This window comes from Martes martes, assembly GCF_963455335.1.
Source record: "Martes martes genome assembly, chromosome: 5".
NCBI lineage: Eukaryota > Metazoa > Chordata > Mammalia > Carnivora > Mustelidae > Martes > Martes martes.
This window is the reverse complement of record NC_137892.1, coordinates 22,720,789-22,741,264: the sequence shown is the minus strand read 5'-3', so window position 1 is coordinate 22,741,264 and position 20,476 is coordinate 22,720,789. Positions and strand designations below refer to the sequence as shown.

General features: G+C 37.7%; 1 protein-coding gene across 2 annotated transcripts in view; it reads right to left on the bottom strand.

Annotated features, from left to right (window-relative positions):
• Window positions 1-20,476, bottom strand: part of AP3S1 (adaptor related protein complex 3 subunit sigma 1) — a 75,474-nt gene that overhangs the window by 12,151 nt on the left and 42,847 nt on the right. Inside the window, exon 4 of one of the 2 annotated variants that reach the window (XM_080804053.1) lies at window positions 13,973-14,044. The exons of the other annotated variant lie outside the window; for it this stretch is intronic. Within the exon in view, the coding sequence (XP_080660179.1) occupies window positions 13,973-14,044 (72 nt within the window). The remainder of the gene's footprint in view (window positions 1-13,972; window positions 14,045-20,476) is intronic. 2 annotated transcript variants of the gene reach the window in all.

Genomic DNA, 20,476 nt, shown 5'->3' with positions numbered 1-20,476 from the left:
CAAATCTCATTTGTATTTAGCCTGTGAGCTAAATCCTTAAGCATAATCTCATTTATTAGAAATATAATATATATATTTATTAGAAATATAATACATAAATATAATAAATGCCAAAAGGATATATTCTAGGTGAGGAGGTAGAAATTCCAGAGATTAACAGTATGGGAATGAGAATTATCAATTGAGAGATGAATCCAACATTACTAAGGTCATGGTATTCAAATAAGGTACAGAGGGATCATTTAGAAGCTATCTAGTGACAGAAAACTTCATATTCTAATAACTGGGAGGAAATTTTGGCAGACTTAGTAAGAGAAAGATGATAAAAGCTTTGCTTTTAGCTTAGCCCTAACACATATGACTGACATATTCTAGTATTTTGTTTTATAAATTTTACCTAAAACAGATTTTTTTTTTTCTTTTTTAAAGAGAGAGAGTGCAGGGGCACCTGGGTGGCTCAGTGGGTTAAGGCCTCTGCCTTCGGCTCAGGTCATGATCCCAGCGTCCTGGGACCGAGCCCCGAGTCGGGCTCTCTGCTCAGCGGGGAGCCTGCTTCTCCCTCTCTCTCTGCCTGCCTCTCTGCCTACTTGTGATCTCTGTCTGTCAAATAAATAAATAAAATCTTTAAAAAGAGAGAGAGAGAGAGTGCACAAGAGAGGGATGGGCAGAGGGAAAGGGAGAGAGAGACTCTCAAGCAGACTCCACACCCAGCAAGGAGCCCAACAGGATCTCACAACCCTGAGATCAGGACCTGAGCTGAAATCAGAAATCGGATGCTTAACCAACTGAGCCACTCAGGCATCCCTTACTTAAAACAGATTTTAATGGAAATAAAAGGGTGACATTATGCTTGAAATATAATTCATCTACTAAATTGCTTTGATGTTCACCTAACATAAAGGTTCAATGGGCTTTTTCTTGAATTTTCATAGGTATTTAATTTTTTTTAAAAACTAGCAAATACCACATTAGTAATGTATTTTTGCTTTTTTGTTTGTTTTTAACTATATATGTCTGATCTACCCAACTCCATACTTCTTCTAGGTCTCTCTATTCAAAGATAATCACAGTTCATTCGATCTTAAACAGGTATCCCCCACTTTCCCAAAGTTCCCCTTACACCCTTCACTTTTAAAAAAGACCTACATTCATACCTGTTTTTGCTAACTGAAAGAAATCCAAAGAGAATTTTCCCTTCTATGAAAGGGTAATTGTTTCTTTGCTTTAAGCCACTTTGGCTTACAAAATGTTTCAAAGGAACACTCTACATTTTGGACAACAAGGGAAACCTGCATATCCTTCATGAAAACTTCTTAGGCATATACTTGTTATGTGTGTGTAAAGGTATGTCTAATTTACACAAATGAGATCATGTAACATACACATAAAGTCACAGTTCTGCAAGAGAATAAAGAATGGACTGAAAGAGGCAGTAGAAAACAAGGGTGTGAATTAAGAAAATAATAAAGGATACTGGTGCCTGGTCTATGTACAAGAATGATCAATGAAACTTTGTTGGTAAGAGTAAAGAAACTAAACCACAGAACTGTAAAATGGTGAATCCACACTATTTGTTTTATGTTTTTACTCAAATTCCAGTTAGCATATGGTATAGTATTAGTTTTGGGTATACAGTATGGTGATTCAACATTTACTTAAAACAGCTGGTGCTCATCACAAGTGTACTCCTCAACCCCTATCACTTGTTTCACCTCTCTCGCCCACCCACCCCCGCTTTGGGGACCATCAGCTTGTTCTTCATAGTCAAGACTCTAGGGCACCTCACTCAGCATTCAGCGGGGAGTCTGCTTCTCTCCCTCTGCCCCCACCCCAAATAAATAAACCTTCAAAAAAAGAAAAAGTGTGTTTCTTAGGATGTACACTATTAATTACCACACACTTAAAAATGAGACATCTAGGCGCGCCTGGGTGGCTCGGTGGACTAAAGCCTCTGCCTTTGGCTCGGGTCATGATCCCAGGGTCCTGGGATCGAGCCCCGCATCAGGCTCTCCGCTCAGCGGGGAGCCTGCCTCCCCCTCTATCTCTGCCTACCTGTGATCTCTGTCTGTCAAATAAATACATAAAATCTTTAAAAAAAATGAGACATCTAGAGATTCCTCAGTCATATAGATTATTAGATGAAAAATGAATGGGACAGAATAATATCTATAATATGGTCCCACTGAGGTTTAAAAAAAAAAAATTACATACACATACACACTTAGATATACCCAGAAAGTTCCTGGAAAGACAAATACTTTTTAGTCATTTACCTACTGAAGGGCATCTTGTTTGTCTCCAAGTATGTCCAATTATGGAAAAGGCTGCTATAAACATCTGTGTGTGGGTTTTTTTGGTAGACTTATTTTCAACTCCTTTGGATAAACACCAAGGAGCATGATTGCTGGCTTATATCGTAAGAACATGTTTAGTTTTGTCAGAAACCACCACAATGTCTTCCAAAGTGACTGCACCATTTTGCATTCCCACCAACAATGAATCAGAGTTCCTTGCCAGCACTAGGTGTTGTCAAGTGTTCCAGATTTTGGCCATTCAAACAGGTGTATAGTGGTATTTCACAGTTGTCTTAACTTTCTGCAAATATTTTTAAAGTATAGTAGTTACCTAAAGAATTCAACTGGAGGACTGAGGGAGAACAGAGATGGGTCTTTCACTTATCATTTTTGTTTGTTTATGTTTTGAAAACTTTTAGCATGTGCATATATTAAAAAAAAAAAAACTTGGTAAAAATAAAAGAGTGACCATGCAGTAATTCAGAGGAATAGTATTAAAGGCTATAGTCATGCATATACTGAAGTTGTTTAAGAGGCAGCACAAAGGTGTTGAATATTTGTTAGTGATAAGACAAGCATGCCATTTTTTCCATGCATTTTTTTTTTCCTAAAGATTTTATTTATTTGAGAGAGAGAGAGAGCGCATGAGCACAAGCAGGAGGGATAGAAAGAGAGGGAGAAGGAGACTCCCTGCTGAGCAGGGAGCCCAACATGGGACTCGATCCCAGGACCCTGAGATCATGACCTGAGCTGAAGGCCGACACTTAACTGACTGAGCCACCCAGGTGCCCTCCATACATTTATTCTTTTTGTTATTATTTTATTTAAAATTTTTTTAATTTAAAATATTTAAATTTTTTTAAAATTTAAGTTTTTATGTAAATTCTAGTTAGTTAACCTACAGTGTAATACTGGTTTCGGGAGCAGAATTTTGTAATTCAACACTTATATGTAACACCCAGTGCTTATCACAAGTGTCCTCCTTAATGTCAATCAGCCACCTAGTCCATCCCCCACCCACCTCCCCTCCAGCCACCGTCTGTTCTCTACAGTCAAGAGTCTCTTATGGTTTGCCTCCCTTTTTCCTTCCCCTATATCCACCTGTTTTGTTTCTTAAATTCCACATATAAGTGAAATCATATGGTATGTTTCTTTCTCTGACTTATTTCACTTAGGATAATACTTCCTAGCTGCATCCACATTGTTGCAAGTGGCAAGTTTTCATTCTCTTTGATGGCTGAGTAGTATTCCATTATATCCACACCACATTTTCTTTAATCCATTCATCAGTTGATGGACACGGACTCTTTACATAATTTGGCTATTGCTGATAATGCTGCTATAAATAGTGGGGTGCATGTGCCCCTTTGAATCAATATTTTTGTATCCTTTGGGTAAATACCTAGTAGTGCAATTGCTGGATCATAGGGTAGTTCTTTTTTAACGTTTTGAGGAACATCCATACTGTATTCCAGAGTGCTGCATTTTCATGCATTTAAATAGTAAAAATTCTGGGATGCCTGGGTGGCTCAGTGGGTTAGGCAGCTGCCTTCGGCTCAGGTCATGATCCTAACATCCTGGGATCGAGTCCCACATCAGACTCCTTGCTCAAGAGGAGCCTGCTTCTCCCTCTGCCTCTGCCTGCCACTCTGCCTGCCTGTGTTCTCGCTCTTTCTGACAAATAAATAAATAAAATCTTAAAAAAATAAAAATAAATAGTAAAAATTCTATCTCATAGATGTGTCAGTGCATAACTTGGAGACTTTTGCTTAATGCTACTCTAACTTATTTAAGATTAAATGGTCTCTATATTATTATTATTATTTTTTTAAGATTTTATTTTTATTTATTTGACAGAGAGAGATCAGAGGCAGGCAGAGAGAGAGGAGGAAGCGGGCTCCCTGCTGAGCAGAGAACCCAATGCGGGGCTCGATCGCAGGACCCTGGGATCATGACCTGAGCCGAAGGCAGAGGCTTTAACCCACTGAGCCACCCAGGCACCTGGTCTCTATATTATTATTATTTATAAAATATATTGTACATTGTGGGTATCTAATAAATATTATATAGAATTTTTTCTTCAAAATTATCTATCTCAATTATCTTAAAATTCAAAAGTTAAAGAACAGACCATATGGGTTTTTTTAAAGCAATTTTTACTACTCCATTTGTAAAACATGTTTATTAAATTTTTTTTAAAAAGCTTTTATTTAAATTCCCATTAGTTAACATACAGTGTAGTATTAGTTTCAGGTGTGCAATATAGTGATTCAAAACTTCCAGACATTACCCAGTGCTCATCACACATGTTTATTAAATACTTACGTAAAGGGCTTACAGGACAGCAGCAGCCTGGTTTGAGTAAAGCATATGTAACCATTGGAAAGTAAAATGAAGACTAAATCAAACACATTTCACTTTTTAACAACAACAAGCCCTCTACTAGACTGAAGCAAACATAAAAAAGGACAAAGAAAGGAAAGAAGGTCAAATTATACAGATTCCTTTCTACAGTCACTTGTTTGCAGAGCATAAAAGTTACTTTGCTATAACTTATGTTAGAAATGAAATCCTCTGCACCAAGTATTCTTACTTTGACTATCTTAATATCTGACTATGGGGTGGTCAAGTAATATGTGGCATATCATTCTGTTTAATTCTTCACCTAAGAATAAAGCTGATATGCATGTACTGATATGGTTCACCTAAAGACAGATGAAGTTAACAAAGCCAGGCATAGCACACTGTACAAAATAAAAACAAACTCGATGGGGCACCTGGTGGCTCAGTCGTTAAGCATCTGCCTTCTACTCAGGTCATGATTCCAGTGTCCTGGGTTCGAGTGCTGCATTGGGAGCCTGCTTCTCCCTGTCCCACTCCACCTGCCTGTGTTCCCTCTCTCACTGCCTCTCTCAAATAAAATTAAAAAAATTTTTAAGAACAAACAAAACTCTATCACTCACTAAACCAAGAGAACTATGTATATCTTTGAAAATATATAGGAAAATAGTCTAGAAGCCTACCTAGCCAAATTATTAAAAGAAATTACTTTAGGGAAACAGTGTAGGATGGGGCTGAGTGTGTATAAGGAGGGGGACAAGGTAAGAAGAACGTCAATGTTTAATCATATAGTCTTTAGTATTGTTTGACTTCTTTGTTCCTACAGAAAGATAAGTATTATTATTATAATTTAAAAATAATAAAATATTTTACTATGGATAACAGTATAATGTTCTTTAATGGTTGTATGTCTGTCAGAGACATAAACAGACAGTCACATATCACATATCCTCCTAAAATAACTACAAACTACTTGAGAATTGGGATAAGGGCATATTCTTCATATAACCCTGCAGAGTATTAAGCACTAAGTATTTTGTAAAATGTGTTTTGGAAGGAACACCTCCTTTACCTCTGCTTGCAGAAAGATACCATAAGACATGATTTTTTAAAAAGATTTATTTATTTATCTTAGGGATAGAGTGTGTGTGTGTGTGTGTGTGTGTGTGTGTGTGTCTGAGTGCATGCAGGAACAGGAGAGGGGGAGGAAGAGAAATCCCAAGCAGACTCTGTGCTGACTGCAGAGCCCCACTCCCAGGCGAAACCAAGAGTGAGACGCTCAATTGACAGTACCACCCAGGCACCCAAGATACCATTTTTTAATTATTAAGAATAGCCACTTACGATAAAATGATCAATTATTTTATTTTTTTCAACACAGGTTCTTACTGGCTGTTTTTCTGTGTGCGTGTTTTTGAGATTTATTTGACAGAGAAAGCGAGTAAGCGAGAGTGAGGGGAGAGATAGAGGGAGATGGAGAGAATCTCAAGCAGATTCCCTGCTGAGCATGGCTCACCACGTGGGGCCCCATCTCATGACCCTGAGATCACGACCTCAGCTGAAATCAAGAGTTGGACACTTAAGTGACTGAGCCATCCAGTTCCCCCAGTGATCAACTATTTCAAATTATGTTAAAGAAGTTCAATTTATATACTTCTGTTGGTCATGTTGTTGTTACTAATTTGATAATAAAATTTTAATATACATATTTGCTAATAAAAATTTTAAACAATGTACCTAAAGTAATCAATTAATACCTGTATAATTCTAATTGCTGTAAAAAGATCTCTCTTCACATTTTGGTATTATACTCTTCAAGTCTAAGCTACAACTGATTATTTAAAAAAAAATTATTTTGGGGCACCTGGGTGGCTCAGTGGGTTAAGCCTCTGCCTTCAGCTCAGGTCATGATCTCAGGGCCCTAGGATCGAGCCCCGCATCAGGCTCTCTGCTCAGCAGGGAGCCTGCTTGCCCCTCTCTCTCTGCCTGTGTCTCGGCCTACTTGTAATGTGTTTGTCTCTCTCTTTCTCTCTCTGACAAATAAATAAATAAAATCTTTAAATTTAAAAAAAAAGAAACTATTATTTTACATACTACTGAAAAGGAAAAATACTGCCAATCAAATTATGACAAGCTATAGAATGTAACATGAATCCCAATCTCAAAAGTGTTACAATGTGAGAGAAAGCTGTAATATTAGAGTCTGTGAAATATGGTATTTTCTCATCATTTTTAGCCCCACAGAGGTTGCTAAATAAAATAAAAGCTATAATGAAGAAACTTAAGTAAAAAAATGACTGTTTGGGGGGTTTACTGGTGTCAGTGCTAACATTAAAGAAAAAAAAGCTTGGCTTCAGAAATAGATCCTCTCAAAAGATACAATTTCATTAATTCTAAAAATGTTTTTAAATTTTGCTATAATTATTCTCCAAAAGGATATCTGACATATCAAAGTGTCACACAAATCAAAACTTTGAGTTGATAATGTTATTAATCTTAAAGTGTTTGCTAAGAAAATAATCAGTTTTAGAGTCTTCTGGTTAATATTATCTTAAGACTGAGTCAGTTGAGCAGGTTCTGCTGCTAAAGAGTACTATCCCCCCCAAATTACTGATTTCTTTCCTAATATGTTGTCAAAATCACATGTCATTATAATACATCTACATATCAATACAATATATATATCATGAAAGAAAATCCTAAAGTATGACAATTTTGAAAATAATTCTGAAAGGAATAGGGAGTATATTTTGTTAGTTTATCAAACTTTTGGTACAATTTTTAAGACAAAAATAGAAAGGGAAAGTATATAACATATATTAATAATAATGAAGACATTATTATTTATTAATTAATTGCTGACCAATGAAAAGCAACAGGGATAAAGTAATTCAAAGCAATAAGTAAGAGTAGATCTATTTTGGCACACAATGCATTTTATAAGAGCACTGAATATGAGTGTCTCAAAATCTGAAAATTCAAAATAGTCAAGTCTGATTAAAAAACTAGAAAGCTGTTCTACTTTCTATTCTACATTCTGGGCTGAGTATCAAGAAATCCTTTTTTAAAGCTGCTTATTATAAAAGTCAGAGTTGCTCATTAAAAGATCTGATTTTTCCATTCCTGATTTATGTGTTACTGGTGACTTGTATTTTAATGCTACAAATTCTTTTCATATTAATCCCACAAGTGCTTTAACAGTCAATGTTCTTTCATCCTTACCCACTAATTTACATTTTTCTTTGTTCTTCCTTCTTTAACTCATCACTTCCTATATTTCACATTTCCTTCTGTGTAATGTACCTTCTTTTAGAGTTTCCTTTAGTAAAGGCTTGCTGGTAGCAAATTCTCCCATTATTTTTCTCTGACAATTGTTGTAAGGGTTTTTTTTTTGACTTGAGAAATACAGTTGGACAGTTATTTTCTTTCAAAACTAGGCCTTCTAATTTCTGTGGTTGCTGTTGAGAAATCATTTCCCAATTTTATCACTGCTCTTGCGAAGGTAATGTTTCTTTTATTTCTGCATCCAGAAATAAAACTAGCATATCAAAAATGATATTTTAAGAGCTCTTTCTCTGCTCTTCAATTGTACTATCATAAGTCTAAATGTAGATTTATTTTTATTTATTCTGCTTATGATTCTTTTATCTGTATATTAGTATCTTTCTTTAATTCTGGCAAATTTCCAGCTATTAGATGCCCAGATATTATGAATATGCCTTGTTCTTTCTCTCTTCTTCTGAAACTAAGAATAAATGTTTATTAGGTCTTTCTTGCTATATCTTTTCTGACCTGTAAACCATCTTCCATATTTTCATTCTTGCTTGTCTTTTTTTAAAAATTTTTAAAAAGATTTTATTTATTTATTTGACAAACAGAAAGATCACAAGCAGGCAGAGAGGCAGGCAGGGGGAGGGGGGGAAGCAGGCTCTCCACTGAGCAGAGAGCCTGATGCAGGGTTCAAACCCAGGAACCTGAGATCATGACCTGAGCCAAAGGCAGAGGCTTAACCCACTGAGCCACCCAGGCGCCCCTTGCTTGTCTTTTTATGCTCCATTATGGACAACAGGTTCTATCTTTCCTTCTATTCAGATATGTGTAATCTACATTTATATATATTCATAAACTGAATTTTCCATTTTGACATTTTTTGTCTTTGAGAAATCCTACTGAGTTATTTTTCAAATCATCTGTAATGTTTTTTGTTTAATACTTTATTCACTGCAAATTTTTATCAGAACTGACTTTCTAACAACTTGCTCAGTCGAGGGGGGCAGGAGCTGGTGTGTCTGGGGCCAAGCTTTTGGCTGGTGCTGGCATGTCTGAGACACTGGCATGTCTGGAATTAAGCTTTCCAATGGCCCAGTTAGGAGTTTGGTTAAAGAAAGGAAGAATTGAGCAAATAAATAAATGCATCAGGAATAATAAGAACAAAAAGAGTAAGAATAATCAGAATAATCATTTACTGTTAGAGTAGCAAGTTGCAAATATGGAAAAGGAGAAGGCTAGAATACATTCTGTAGTGCTGCACTACACTCCAAGGTACTATGAAGAACTCAATGATTTTTGAAATATATACAAGATATAGAAAGAGGTTAGGGGGTGCATGTGCACACACACACCCCCCTACATCTATTTCCCAGCTTGGCTCAGAGAACCAGGAATACTATCACTCTGGTAGCAATGAGCAAATATGGTAATGAGATTGTCATTTCTAAACATCACTGTCCATGAGAAAGAAGCAGGGTTCCTTAAAGAAATAGCTGACTCGGGGCGCCTGGGTGGCTCAGTGGGTTAAAGCCTCTGCCTTCGGCTCAGGTCATGATCCCAGGGTCCTGGGATCAAGCCCCGCATCGGGCTCTCTGCTCAACAGGGAGCTTGCTTCTTCCTCTCTCTCTGCCTGCTTCTCTGCCTACTTGTGATCTCTGTCTGCCAAATAAAAATAAAAATAAAAAAAAAGAAAGAAAGAAATAGCTGACTCAGGGCTGGACAGAAAACATGTAAGATGCTCTGTCCATAGAAAACGCCTAGGAAAAAATGACCAGCCTCATAACTATGAGCACCTCCATACTATGGTTTCCATATACCATTTCCAACTAAAAGGAATCAGGGCTCCTAGAAGGAACAGCTGATAACATGCCTAGAGTAGGAAATGAAGACAGGGGTTCTGCAACATCTAGTTGTACCAGAATAGGAACAGCTATCAAGTCCATGGAGGTGAGGGAATGGCAGAAGGACTCAGAAGACAACCTGAAGGGGCTCTCCCTTGGATAAACAGAGGACAATGTAAGCATCCAAAAGAGTAGTATCTTCAGCAGACTAAAATAAATAATAAATAATAATAAAATAAGTCAAGTATGTTAATATTCCTATGTCACAGGGAACTCAAACAAAACAAAATCAAAAAGAACAATAATCATTTTTGGTGGGTATTAGGGAACTGACCTGTTAGGAAAACTGACAGTAAAGGGAAATAATCTAGAATTAATCCTGCCTTTCCTATGTAAACTGTACCTTTTAAATTCATCATTTCTGTCTTAAAATAGATCACTTCATTCAATTCATACTTAGGGTCCTGAATAATAACAGATGTAAATGAAATTGGTACTTTCACTTTTCACCATGAGGTTGATCAAATTTTATTTATATATCCACCATCTTTTAAGTCAGAGATTTTACTGTTCATAATTTTATTAATGATTATGATCTCTTTCCTTGCTCTCTTAATCAAATAAATACTTTACTACTACTTATGAAACCTTGTTATGTGAGTGAGAAACCCTTCAGGTCAGATTTTCTCAGTGTATGTGCACCATCTTCAGTCTCCACATCCAAATCCATTTTGCACAGGGAGACTGTCCCACTACTTCAGGGTGATTTTTGGATTAATCAAGTCCTAAAGCAGGCTGAGGGTTGTGGGCAAAATTCTGTAGCAGACCCTAAGGAAAAATGAGCTGAGCCAGTAAAGATTCCTGACTGTTGTAAGATCCAGGGCTGCTTAAGAGTTGAAAATAATCCTACTTTCCTAGAAGGGCTTAAAATAAGACTAGAGTTGTTCTGGACAGAGCATGTAGGCATAGGAAAGGTCTATTTGACTGGTCTCTGACTCCTGCTATCCCGAAGCTTTTTGTCTCATTGCATTGAAAAAAATAAAAACAGGTACTTAGCCCACAAAGAAGAGATATGGTTAGTTTTTGCAGGTTTTAAAACAGTAAGACACTATTGTGTAAAAGGAACAGACTATACGTACTACATACTATATGGTCCCATTTCTCTTGAAGACTTGTTTCTGCACTTACTCGTACAAAAAAATCTAGAAATACACATACTCTAAAATGTTAACACTAGTGTTACTTAAACAATTAGACTGTGGTGGTACTAACACCCTAGCACCCTAAGTAAGCAAACCAAAACATATGCCTATAAAGTGTAAGAAATCAAAACCTAAAGACAACCAATCATAGCCAATTCAGCTTTCCCAAATAATACAACTGCTTGAGTTATAATCAATCAGATAATCCCTCTCTTTGCTTCTGGCTCTTTTCTATAAAAGCCTCTCCCCAGCTCCTGTTGGGAAGTATTCCTAACTGTCCATGGTTTTGCGCTGCCCGATATGAATCAATTTTTGTTCAAATAAACTTAGAAATTTTTAATATGCCTCAGTTTTTCCACTAACATTAGGCAATCTCTACAATTGAGATTACTTTCATTTATTTTCCACTTATATGCATTTTTTTTATTTTTCTAAAATGAATGTATATCAATGGAAAACAGAAGTTTTAAAAACACCATGTCATATATGAAAGCTGTAGATGAGTGGAGCTTAATTTCTCTACTGAGGAAATCTTTTATTCTCTAGGAAAAATGTGAAAACTTCACTCTTACTACAACATTTACCAGTGATTCCTCAATCTTCTTAAGAAATTGCTTGATTACCAGAGAAAGACAACTATCATATGATCTCCCTGATATGAGGAAATGGAGATGCAACATGGGGGGTTTAGGGAGTAGGAAAAGAATAAATGAAACAAGATGGGATCGGGAGGGAGACAAACCATAAGTGACTCTTAACCTCACAAAATAAACTGAGGGTTGCTTGGGGGAGGGGGGCAGGGAGAGGCAGGTGGGATTATGGACATTGGGGAAGGTATGTGCTATGGTGAGTGCTGTGAAGTACGTAAACCTGGCGATTCACAGACCTGTACCCTTTGGGTTAAAAATACATTATATGTTTATAAAAAAATTAAAAAAATTTAAAAAAAAAGAAATTGCTTGATTGCATAAGCTAATACTCTCTAACCATCATTTCATTTTTCTTAAAGAGTTTATTTATTTGAGAGAGAGAGCAAGCACAAGCTGAGGGGGCAGAGGGGCAGAGGGAAAGGCAGGCTCCCTGCAAGGGACTTGATCCCAGGACCCCGGGATCATGACCTGACCCGAAGGCAGATGCTTAACTGACTGAGCCACCTAGGTACCCTGAACAGTCGTTTGATTTTTTTTATTTATTTTGTTTTATTTTTAAGATTTTATTTATTTGAGAGAGAGAGAGAGAGCAATCACAAGCAGGAGAAGAGGCAGAGGGAGAACGGGAAGGGAGAAGCAGGCTCCCCACTGAGCAGGGAGCTGGACGTGGGGCTCCATCCCAGGACCTGAAGATCACGACCTGGGCCGAAGACAGATGCTTAACCGACTGAGCCACCCAGGTGCCCCCGAACAGCCATTCTAAAAAGACCTTTTTAAAGCATTTTAATCCTGTACCAAAACATAATTTTGAATACTGCAAACCCTAATGCCTAAAAATAACAGAAGTCCTTATAAGTGTGAAAAAGCAGAAGATACGATAATGTGAGAAAAGCAGTAGAAAACTCAAAATAGATTCTTAAAAATATCAAATTTAAGTTCTCCGTCCAAAATGAGTTAAGACAAAAATCAAATCATTTAGTAAATGAGAACTATGATCCAGAGGATTGGCTAATAATAAAGGCATTGTTTTGATGGTTCACAAATAATAAAATGCATTCCTTCCTTGCGCTGCATCTTGACCGTGCTAGCAGTTACATCAACTCTATGCATCTGCCAAGACTTAGTTATAACCGTATGCTCAAAATTGCTGAATTCTAACGTGTGTAAATTATACTTCAATAAAGCTGATTTTTAAAAATCACATTTTCTGCTAAAATTTTCAGCATATTATTTGACTATTTTATTCAATAGCTTTAATCATTCCAAAACAATCCATTGCATTACATAAACTTAATACAGAAAAAAGCCTGTATATGTGGACGCTCTTCTTCCAAAATTCCTTATCACCAGTACCCAGTAATACTGGCTAGAAAGTTCAGTCACCCTTCCCTCCTCTCACCTCCAGCTTTCAGCAGACCATTACATCCTGTCAAGTCACTTTTTTTCATCACTACTATAATGCTTTAGTTCACTCCTTTCTAGACTACTGCAAAAGACTCCTAATTGATATCCTTGTCTTTAATCTCCTACCTACCAATCCAATTTTCATAATGTAGAAAAAAAAACAATCTGGCAAAAAACAAAAACAAACAAAAAAACACCCCACCGATGTTCAACAAAGCAACAATAAATGCCAATAAATACTTGATTTAAAATATTAAAGTGCTTCAGAACAAAGTCTAAAATTCATGGCAGGGTGCCGGGGTGACTTGGTCGGTTGAGGGTCCGACTCTTGTTTTCAGTTCAGGTCATGATCTCAGGGTCTTGAGATCGAGCCCTGCGTCGGGCTCCACACTCAGTGTAGAGTCTGCTTGTCCCTCTCCCCCCCCAAGACAGTGTGCATGTGCTCACTGCTCGCTCACACATGTGTTCTCTTTCCCCCTCTAAAATAAATAAATAAAACCTAAAACAAAACAAAACCTGTCCCACTAAAGGCACTTTAAAACTAGGCCACCTGATCAATACCAATTCCCCCTCCAAAGCCTGTATTTTCTTTCACTGCCTCTAGAGCCATCCTCCATTTCTGACAGTGAAATACCTACAATCTTTACAAAATCCAACTTCAATGTAATTTCCTCCATTCACACTCTCCCAGGCAAAGGCAGGTAGGTAAGCTCTGTTCCCATGAACACTGAACACACTGCTCCTTATTAATGTCCCTGTTTCGTCCTCTAGATGTGGATCTTCTGGGCAGGGTCTAAATCTTCACCAGGCACAGTGGCAGGCTCATAGCAAAAATAATTTATGACTTATACTAAATAAATAAAGGAATAAAAATAGTATTATTTGCTAAGTCCATTTTTACCTTGAGAAATACAAATTACCACTTTTTTCTCAGATAAAAAGTTTAGAATATATGACAATATAGAAAGTACCTTGTCTACATGGAAAATTAAATCCAGTTCACAGACATTTTCAAAACACTTGTCTAATGTTTCCACAAATACCTGAAGAAAAAGAAAAGAAAAAAAAAAGGTTAAATGCTCTTGAGAACTGTATAAATTCATTCAAACCTATCATCTAGAAAGGAAACAATTCTTAATTGTGAACTAACACTTTTCTAATCTATTATCGTATTTCTGTTTTAAATCAGATATTGTATTAAGTATAACAGGAGTAATTATTCTTCATGATAATTACATTTTGGTATATTAACATACAAAACAAACTTTGCTGAAAATAACTAAGAACTAGAAATTCTTAGCACCATTACTTTAAAAAACACTGAAAAACACTCAAACAGGCTCCTTATCTTCATGTGAAGAGAAAAAAAAAGCTTATTGGAAATATTTATCAGGATAGATGCACGCAGTCCAAGAATCTACTACATCTAATGCTTTTAATTAGCAATTCAGCATAAAAGATCACTCAAAATTATTTATGGAAAGAGCAAAAACTTTGGAATCAGCCTTACCTGGGTTCAAACTCTGGCTTCAATACCATGCAAGGCCTTATGTGGGAAAGGATTAACTCAGCAGGCACGGGATGCTCAAAACCTACACCTTCCCCCCAGATGGCCTGTTCACAGACGAGCTCGCTCCCGAGAACAGAGCTCCTGGGAACTGAGCTCTGAACCTTTGCAAAGTTCTGTCTGATAAGAGTGTTTGGCATGCCTCAGTCCTTGGGCGGCACCAAATACCAGTCTGAGCAAAGAGTTTATGCTAACAGTGTGATTTAGGATGAACATCTTTTCTCTGAGGTTCTAGAGTTGAAGTAAGCAAGCAAGGTCAGTCACAATGGTGACATATACATGCCTATATGACTGACTACCAACAAAAATCCTTGGCACACAGGCTGGGGGAGTGTCCCTGATTGTGAGCACACTGTACACCTCGCCATATGTCATTTCTGGGGGAATTAAACATATCTTGTGTAACTCCACTGGGCAGGGACACCTTGAAGCCCGCCTTTGGTTTTCTCCAGACAACCCCTCATGGGCTTTTGATTATCTTACCATTTATTATCACTGTAATAAACTCAAACTATGAGCACAGCAACTTCTGAGCCCTGTGAATCCTAGTGGCTCAGTGAGACCGTCTTGAAGACCCCTGATATAAGCTTTCAAAACTTAATCTCTTAAATTCTACCTTGCATAGGTTGTCACTATCTCTTCTATGCCCACCGCCCTTCTCAAAGTTAACTGTCACAGACAGAATGACCACACAATTTATCAGACAAACTGGGGCATGAAGAGTAAAAGGGAGCAGCTAAGATTGTGTAATTATTATATTATAATAGTATGCAATGGTATCATAATTTCGTAACAGCCTGGAACAAAAGATGCAAAGCAGGGCTTTTCCTAGCAAACTGAAGTGTACGCTTACTCTATTCACAGGTGACCCTAAAGGACCAAGAGTAAAACAGCAGGCTTCTTGCTAAACTGGTCCTACCTCGGGCCAATTTATACAGACCCCCCAGTCCAAGGTTCCTTCCACCAGTGCAGAAGTATAAGACAGGTGAAACAACATCAACACTATATGGACATAATCAGTATTGTCTTAGACCAGGGGTTGGCAAATTTCCTCTGCAAAGGGTCAGACAGTAAATATGTTAGCTTTGTGGGCAACAAAAAGCAGCTGTAGATAATAAACAAGGCGCATAGCTCTGCTCCAATAAAACTTAACAAAAAGGTGTAGCAGGCTGGATTTGACCTGCTGTCATCTGCTGCTCCCTGGCTTAGAGCAAAGTCACTAGGAGAAATAAAAGGTCTGTAAGTAACCAAAAATATACAGTTTTACTCAGTGATTTCATTCATGAGAAGGCAAGTTCTTCAGATGACCAACTGTGGAGCACACACGAGTCAGCCTCAAGGGAGTTTCTAGTTTAGTTCAATTCTGAGGTAGGTGGAAAGTAAATAACAGCCACTCAAACTCCCAACTTTATCTATTTTTCCTCAAGGCCTTGATGACGTGCACACTGGAATGATTCCACTCAGTCTACTTGAAACTAATTCAGATCATTTCCTTCTTGTTAAAACAGACTCTTGTTATAAGCACTGAATGGGATAATGCTGTTTGAGCACAGAGTTGAACAAGCTTAACAAATATTAACTTCTGAGGGAAAGTAAGAACGTGAGAAGAAGAAAAAACCTTTCCCACTGAAAATGAAGAAAATACTTGTTTAAGTTGGACATGGTCTGATTTCCAATTTGTAATATCACAGTTAAATAACATACGGGAAGTAAAGCCATTTAAGTTCTGCCCCCACTTCAGAAAATTTTTACTGAAGTATAACCTACATACAGAGAAGTACACAAATCACAACAACGTACAATCTGATGAATTCACAATGTATTCACAGATGTATTCACATTCACAGATGTATTCACATCTGTGTAACCAACACCCAAATCAAGTGTCAGAATAGCACCAGCACATGAGAAGCCCCTCATACTCCATTAGCCACCATCACCATCACAGGTAACCACTACCCTGCTCTCTAACACTATAGGTATGTTCTACCTATTTCTGAACTATATTAAATGAAATCACACAGTATATAACTTTTTGTGAGTTGCACCTTCTAGTCATCATTATTTTTGTGAGATTCATTTATTACATAATACAAAAGCTGATTCATTCTCATTTACAGTATGCAATTGTATGAATATACCATAATCTATTTACCTGTCGAGTTTGGGTTGTTTCCAGCACAAGGTCATTAGCACTGCTAAGCATACTTGTATCCATGTCTATTACTGAATGTATGCACACATACCTACCCAATGTATGCAGAGGAGAACTGTGGGGTCACAGAGGAGCAAATATTCAGCTTGAGCAGATAGCACCAAACAGATATTCTTTTCTTTTTTTTAAAGATTTATTTATTTACCTTAGAGAGAGAGCAAGCGAGTTGGGAGAGGGGCAGAGGAAGAGAGTCCTCAAGCAGACCCCCCACTGAGCAGGGAGCTGGAGGACACAGGGCTCGATCTCAGGATCCTACAACCCTGAGATCATGAGCTGAGCCGAAACCAAGAGTCAGACACCCAACCAACTGAGTCACCCAGGTGCCCCTACCAACAGATTTTCAAAGTAATTATAAAACTTCATACTCCAGGGACGCCTGGGTGGCTCAGTCGGTTAAGCCGCTGCCTTCGGCTCAGGTCATGATCCCAGGGTCCTGGAATCGAATCCTGCATCGGGTTCCTTGCTCAGCAGGGAGCCTGCTTCTCTCTTAGCCTCTGCCTGTCACTCTGCCAGCTTGTGCGCATGCACTCGCTCCCACGTTCTCTCCCTCTCTGACAAATTAATTAGTTAATTAATTTTAAAAAAACTTCATACTCCAAACAGCAGTATATGAGAATTCCAAAAATCATGCATCTTTGTTAGCACTTTATGTTGTCAATCCTTTCATTTTAACCATTCCTATGTGTGTGTGGTGGTATGTCATTATAATATCAATTTGATTGTCCCTGATGGCTAATGAGACTGAGCACTGTTTCAAGTTTATCAGCCATTTGGATAGCTTTCTTCAGGATGTCCATTCAAGACTTCTGCTCATTTTTGGACCAGTCTGTCCTTTCCTTCTTGTATCTAGAACTTCTTCACATATTCTAGACACAACCCTGTCATCTATATGTATTACACATATCTTCTCCTGTTTTGTGGCTTACCTTTTTATTCTCCTAGCAATATTCTTGGAAGTTTTAATTTTCAGTATTTTCCAATTAACACCACTTTTCTTTAAGGTTAATCTTTTTTTAAATGTCCAAGTTAAGAAATCTTTGCCTACAGCAATGCTGTAGATATTCTCCCAGAAAAAAACAAAAGCTTTATTGTTTTATTTCTCATGTTTCAACTGAACCTAGTGGAAATACGGTGTCAGTTGGTCTTCTTTAATTTAAAATCATGATTAGGGGTGCTTGGTTGGCTCAGTTGGTACGGCATGTGACTCTTAATCTCAGGGTCATGAGTTCAAGCCCCACGTGGGCATGGAGCCTACTTAAAATAAAAAAGTAAATAAATAAACTCATCATTAGACTTACTCATCAGAATAAAGTTTTTAAAGTTACTTTTCCACGGTTACTTCTTCCAAATCCACTGGTTTGATTATCCATGTATGATAGTTACACATCCTTTTTAACCATCAGAAATGACTATCTTGGTGAAAATGCTGTCTAAAAAATTTCCTGTCACTTACAAATAATTACAAAAGATCAGTGGAATCCAGTGAATCAATGTGCAGATGAAGCTGGGCAAAGTGAAAAAGAAATTCCCTCCGTAGCTTTAAGCATACCACTGGTGAACCATGGAGTGGCAAAAAAAAATATGGGCTGCCAAAGAGAAAGTATGGTCTAGTGGTGAGGAAACCAGAAAGACCTAGCTTCGAATTCCTACTCTGCTGCTACCTAGCTACATGAGCTTGAGCATCAGTAACTCCTCCAGATCTCAGAACTATAAAATAGTGATAAAAATACCTACCTTTCTGGATTATCTTACAGATTTAGTTAAATAATTTAGGGGCGCCTGAGTGGCATCAGTTAAGCATCTGCCTTCAGCTCAGGTCATGATCTCAGGGTCCTGGGATAGGGTCCAGGGATAAAGTCCTGGGATTGAACCCCAAGTTGAGTTGGGCTCTCTGCTCAGCAGGGAGTCTGCTTGTCTCTCTGTGTCTCCCCCCCAACCAACAGCTTGTTTGTGTGTGCACCTGCATGCTTCTCTCTCTCAAATTAAAAAAAAAATTTTTTTTAGATAAAGTGCCCAAAACACATCTAGTAAAAGGGAACCAGTACTGTTCATCTGGCTGTTCAAAGACATGCAAGTATTGGGCACCTGAGTGGCTCAGTCGGTTAAGCATTTGCCTTTGGCTCAGGTCATGATCCCAGGGTCCTGGGATTAAGCCCTGTGTTGGGCTCCCTGCTCAGTGGGAAGCCTGCTTCTCCCTCTCCCACTCCCCCTGCTTGTGTTCCCTCTCTCGCTGTGTCTCCCTCTGTCAAATAAATAAATAAAATCTTTTTTTTTTTAATGCAAGGATTACAAAATTAAAATAGAAATAGAAAATTATAGTTCTTCTGATAAACACTGATAGAAAAGCAAGGTAACTACCTGCTGAAGCTGCCGGGCCCTCATGATGTGCTCATTAATACAGAAAGGGGGGCACCTGGGTGTCTCAGCTGGTTAAGTGTCCGACTCCTAGTTTCAGCCCAGGGCATGATCTCATGGGTCTTGGGATGAAGCCGTGTGGGGCTTCATGCTCAGTGAGTAGTTTGATTCAAAAATCCTCTCCCTCTGCCCCTCACCTACTAACACACATGTGCATACTCTCTCTCTAAAATAAAGAAATCTTCAAATAGAAATTAAATTCTAAAATGAATATATCAATCTAAATCTACATATAGATTTAGATCGATATATATATATATAGATTTAGATCTATTTAGGGCACCTGGGTGGCTTAGTGGGTTAAAGCCTCTGCCTTTAGCTCAGGTCATGATCTCAGGGTCCTGGGATCAAGCCCTGCATCAGGCCCTCTGCTCAGCGGGGAGCCTGCTTCCCCCTTTCTCTCTGCTTCCCTCTCTGCCTACTTGTGATCTCTGTCTGTAAAATAAATAAATAAAATCTTAAAAAATAATAATAAATCTACATATATATCTTCACATATATATATATATATATATATATATATATATATATATATGAATTCAAACATCGCCTATAGTTAAACCAGAATAATATCACCTTTGGAAAACATAAATACTTAAAAAAAGGGGGGGGGATCCTGCAGCAAAATGTCATAACTACATGTTCTTAATTAAGGAAAAGAATTCTTAAGATTTTTTTTAAAGGAATTCTTAAGATTTAAAACATTCAAATGCTAAGTTTGGTCTAAAAAAATCAAAAACCCTCTGCAAAAAAAGTTCCCACTGGGGGCCTGGCTGGCTCAGTGACAGAGCAACTCCTGATCTCAGGGTTGTTAGTTCAAGCCCCATGTTTGGTGTAGAGTTTCCTTAAAAAATAGAAAATAAATCTTTAAAAAAAAAGTTTCTACTAGTTTTCTTTCGATTTAGCAAAAATTCTTAATGTAATTAGAAATCCAGAGCCTTGTAGATAGATAAACATACTGATATGCATATGGACAAGGCCGAGACAAAACTAGTAATCTACAAACTAAAGTAAAGAAATTAAGAAAATCAAATTAAAGGACCTATGGGGTTCTAGCAAGAACAAAAGGTAATAATAAAGTTGCTGTTACATTATATTTCACAAAAAGAAAGCTAAAAAGAGCAAAGCACTAAAGGTGAGTGACATGGTAAATAGCACTCTCCTACGTTTCAGTGTAAAAATGACAGAAAGTTCAGGGGCACCTGGGTAGCTCAGTTGTTAGGTATCTGACTCTTGATTTCACTCAAGGAATGATCTCAGGGTCCTGAGATCCAACCC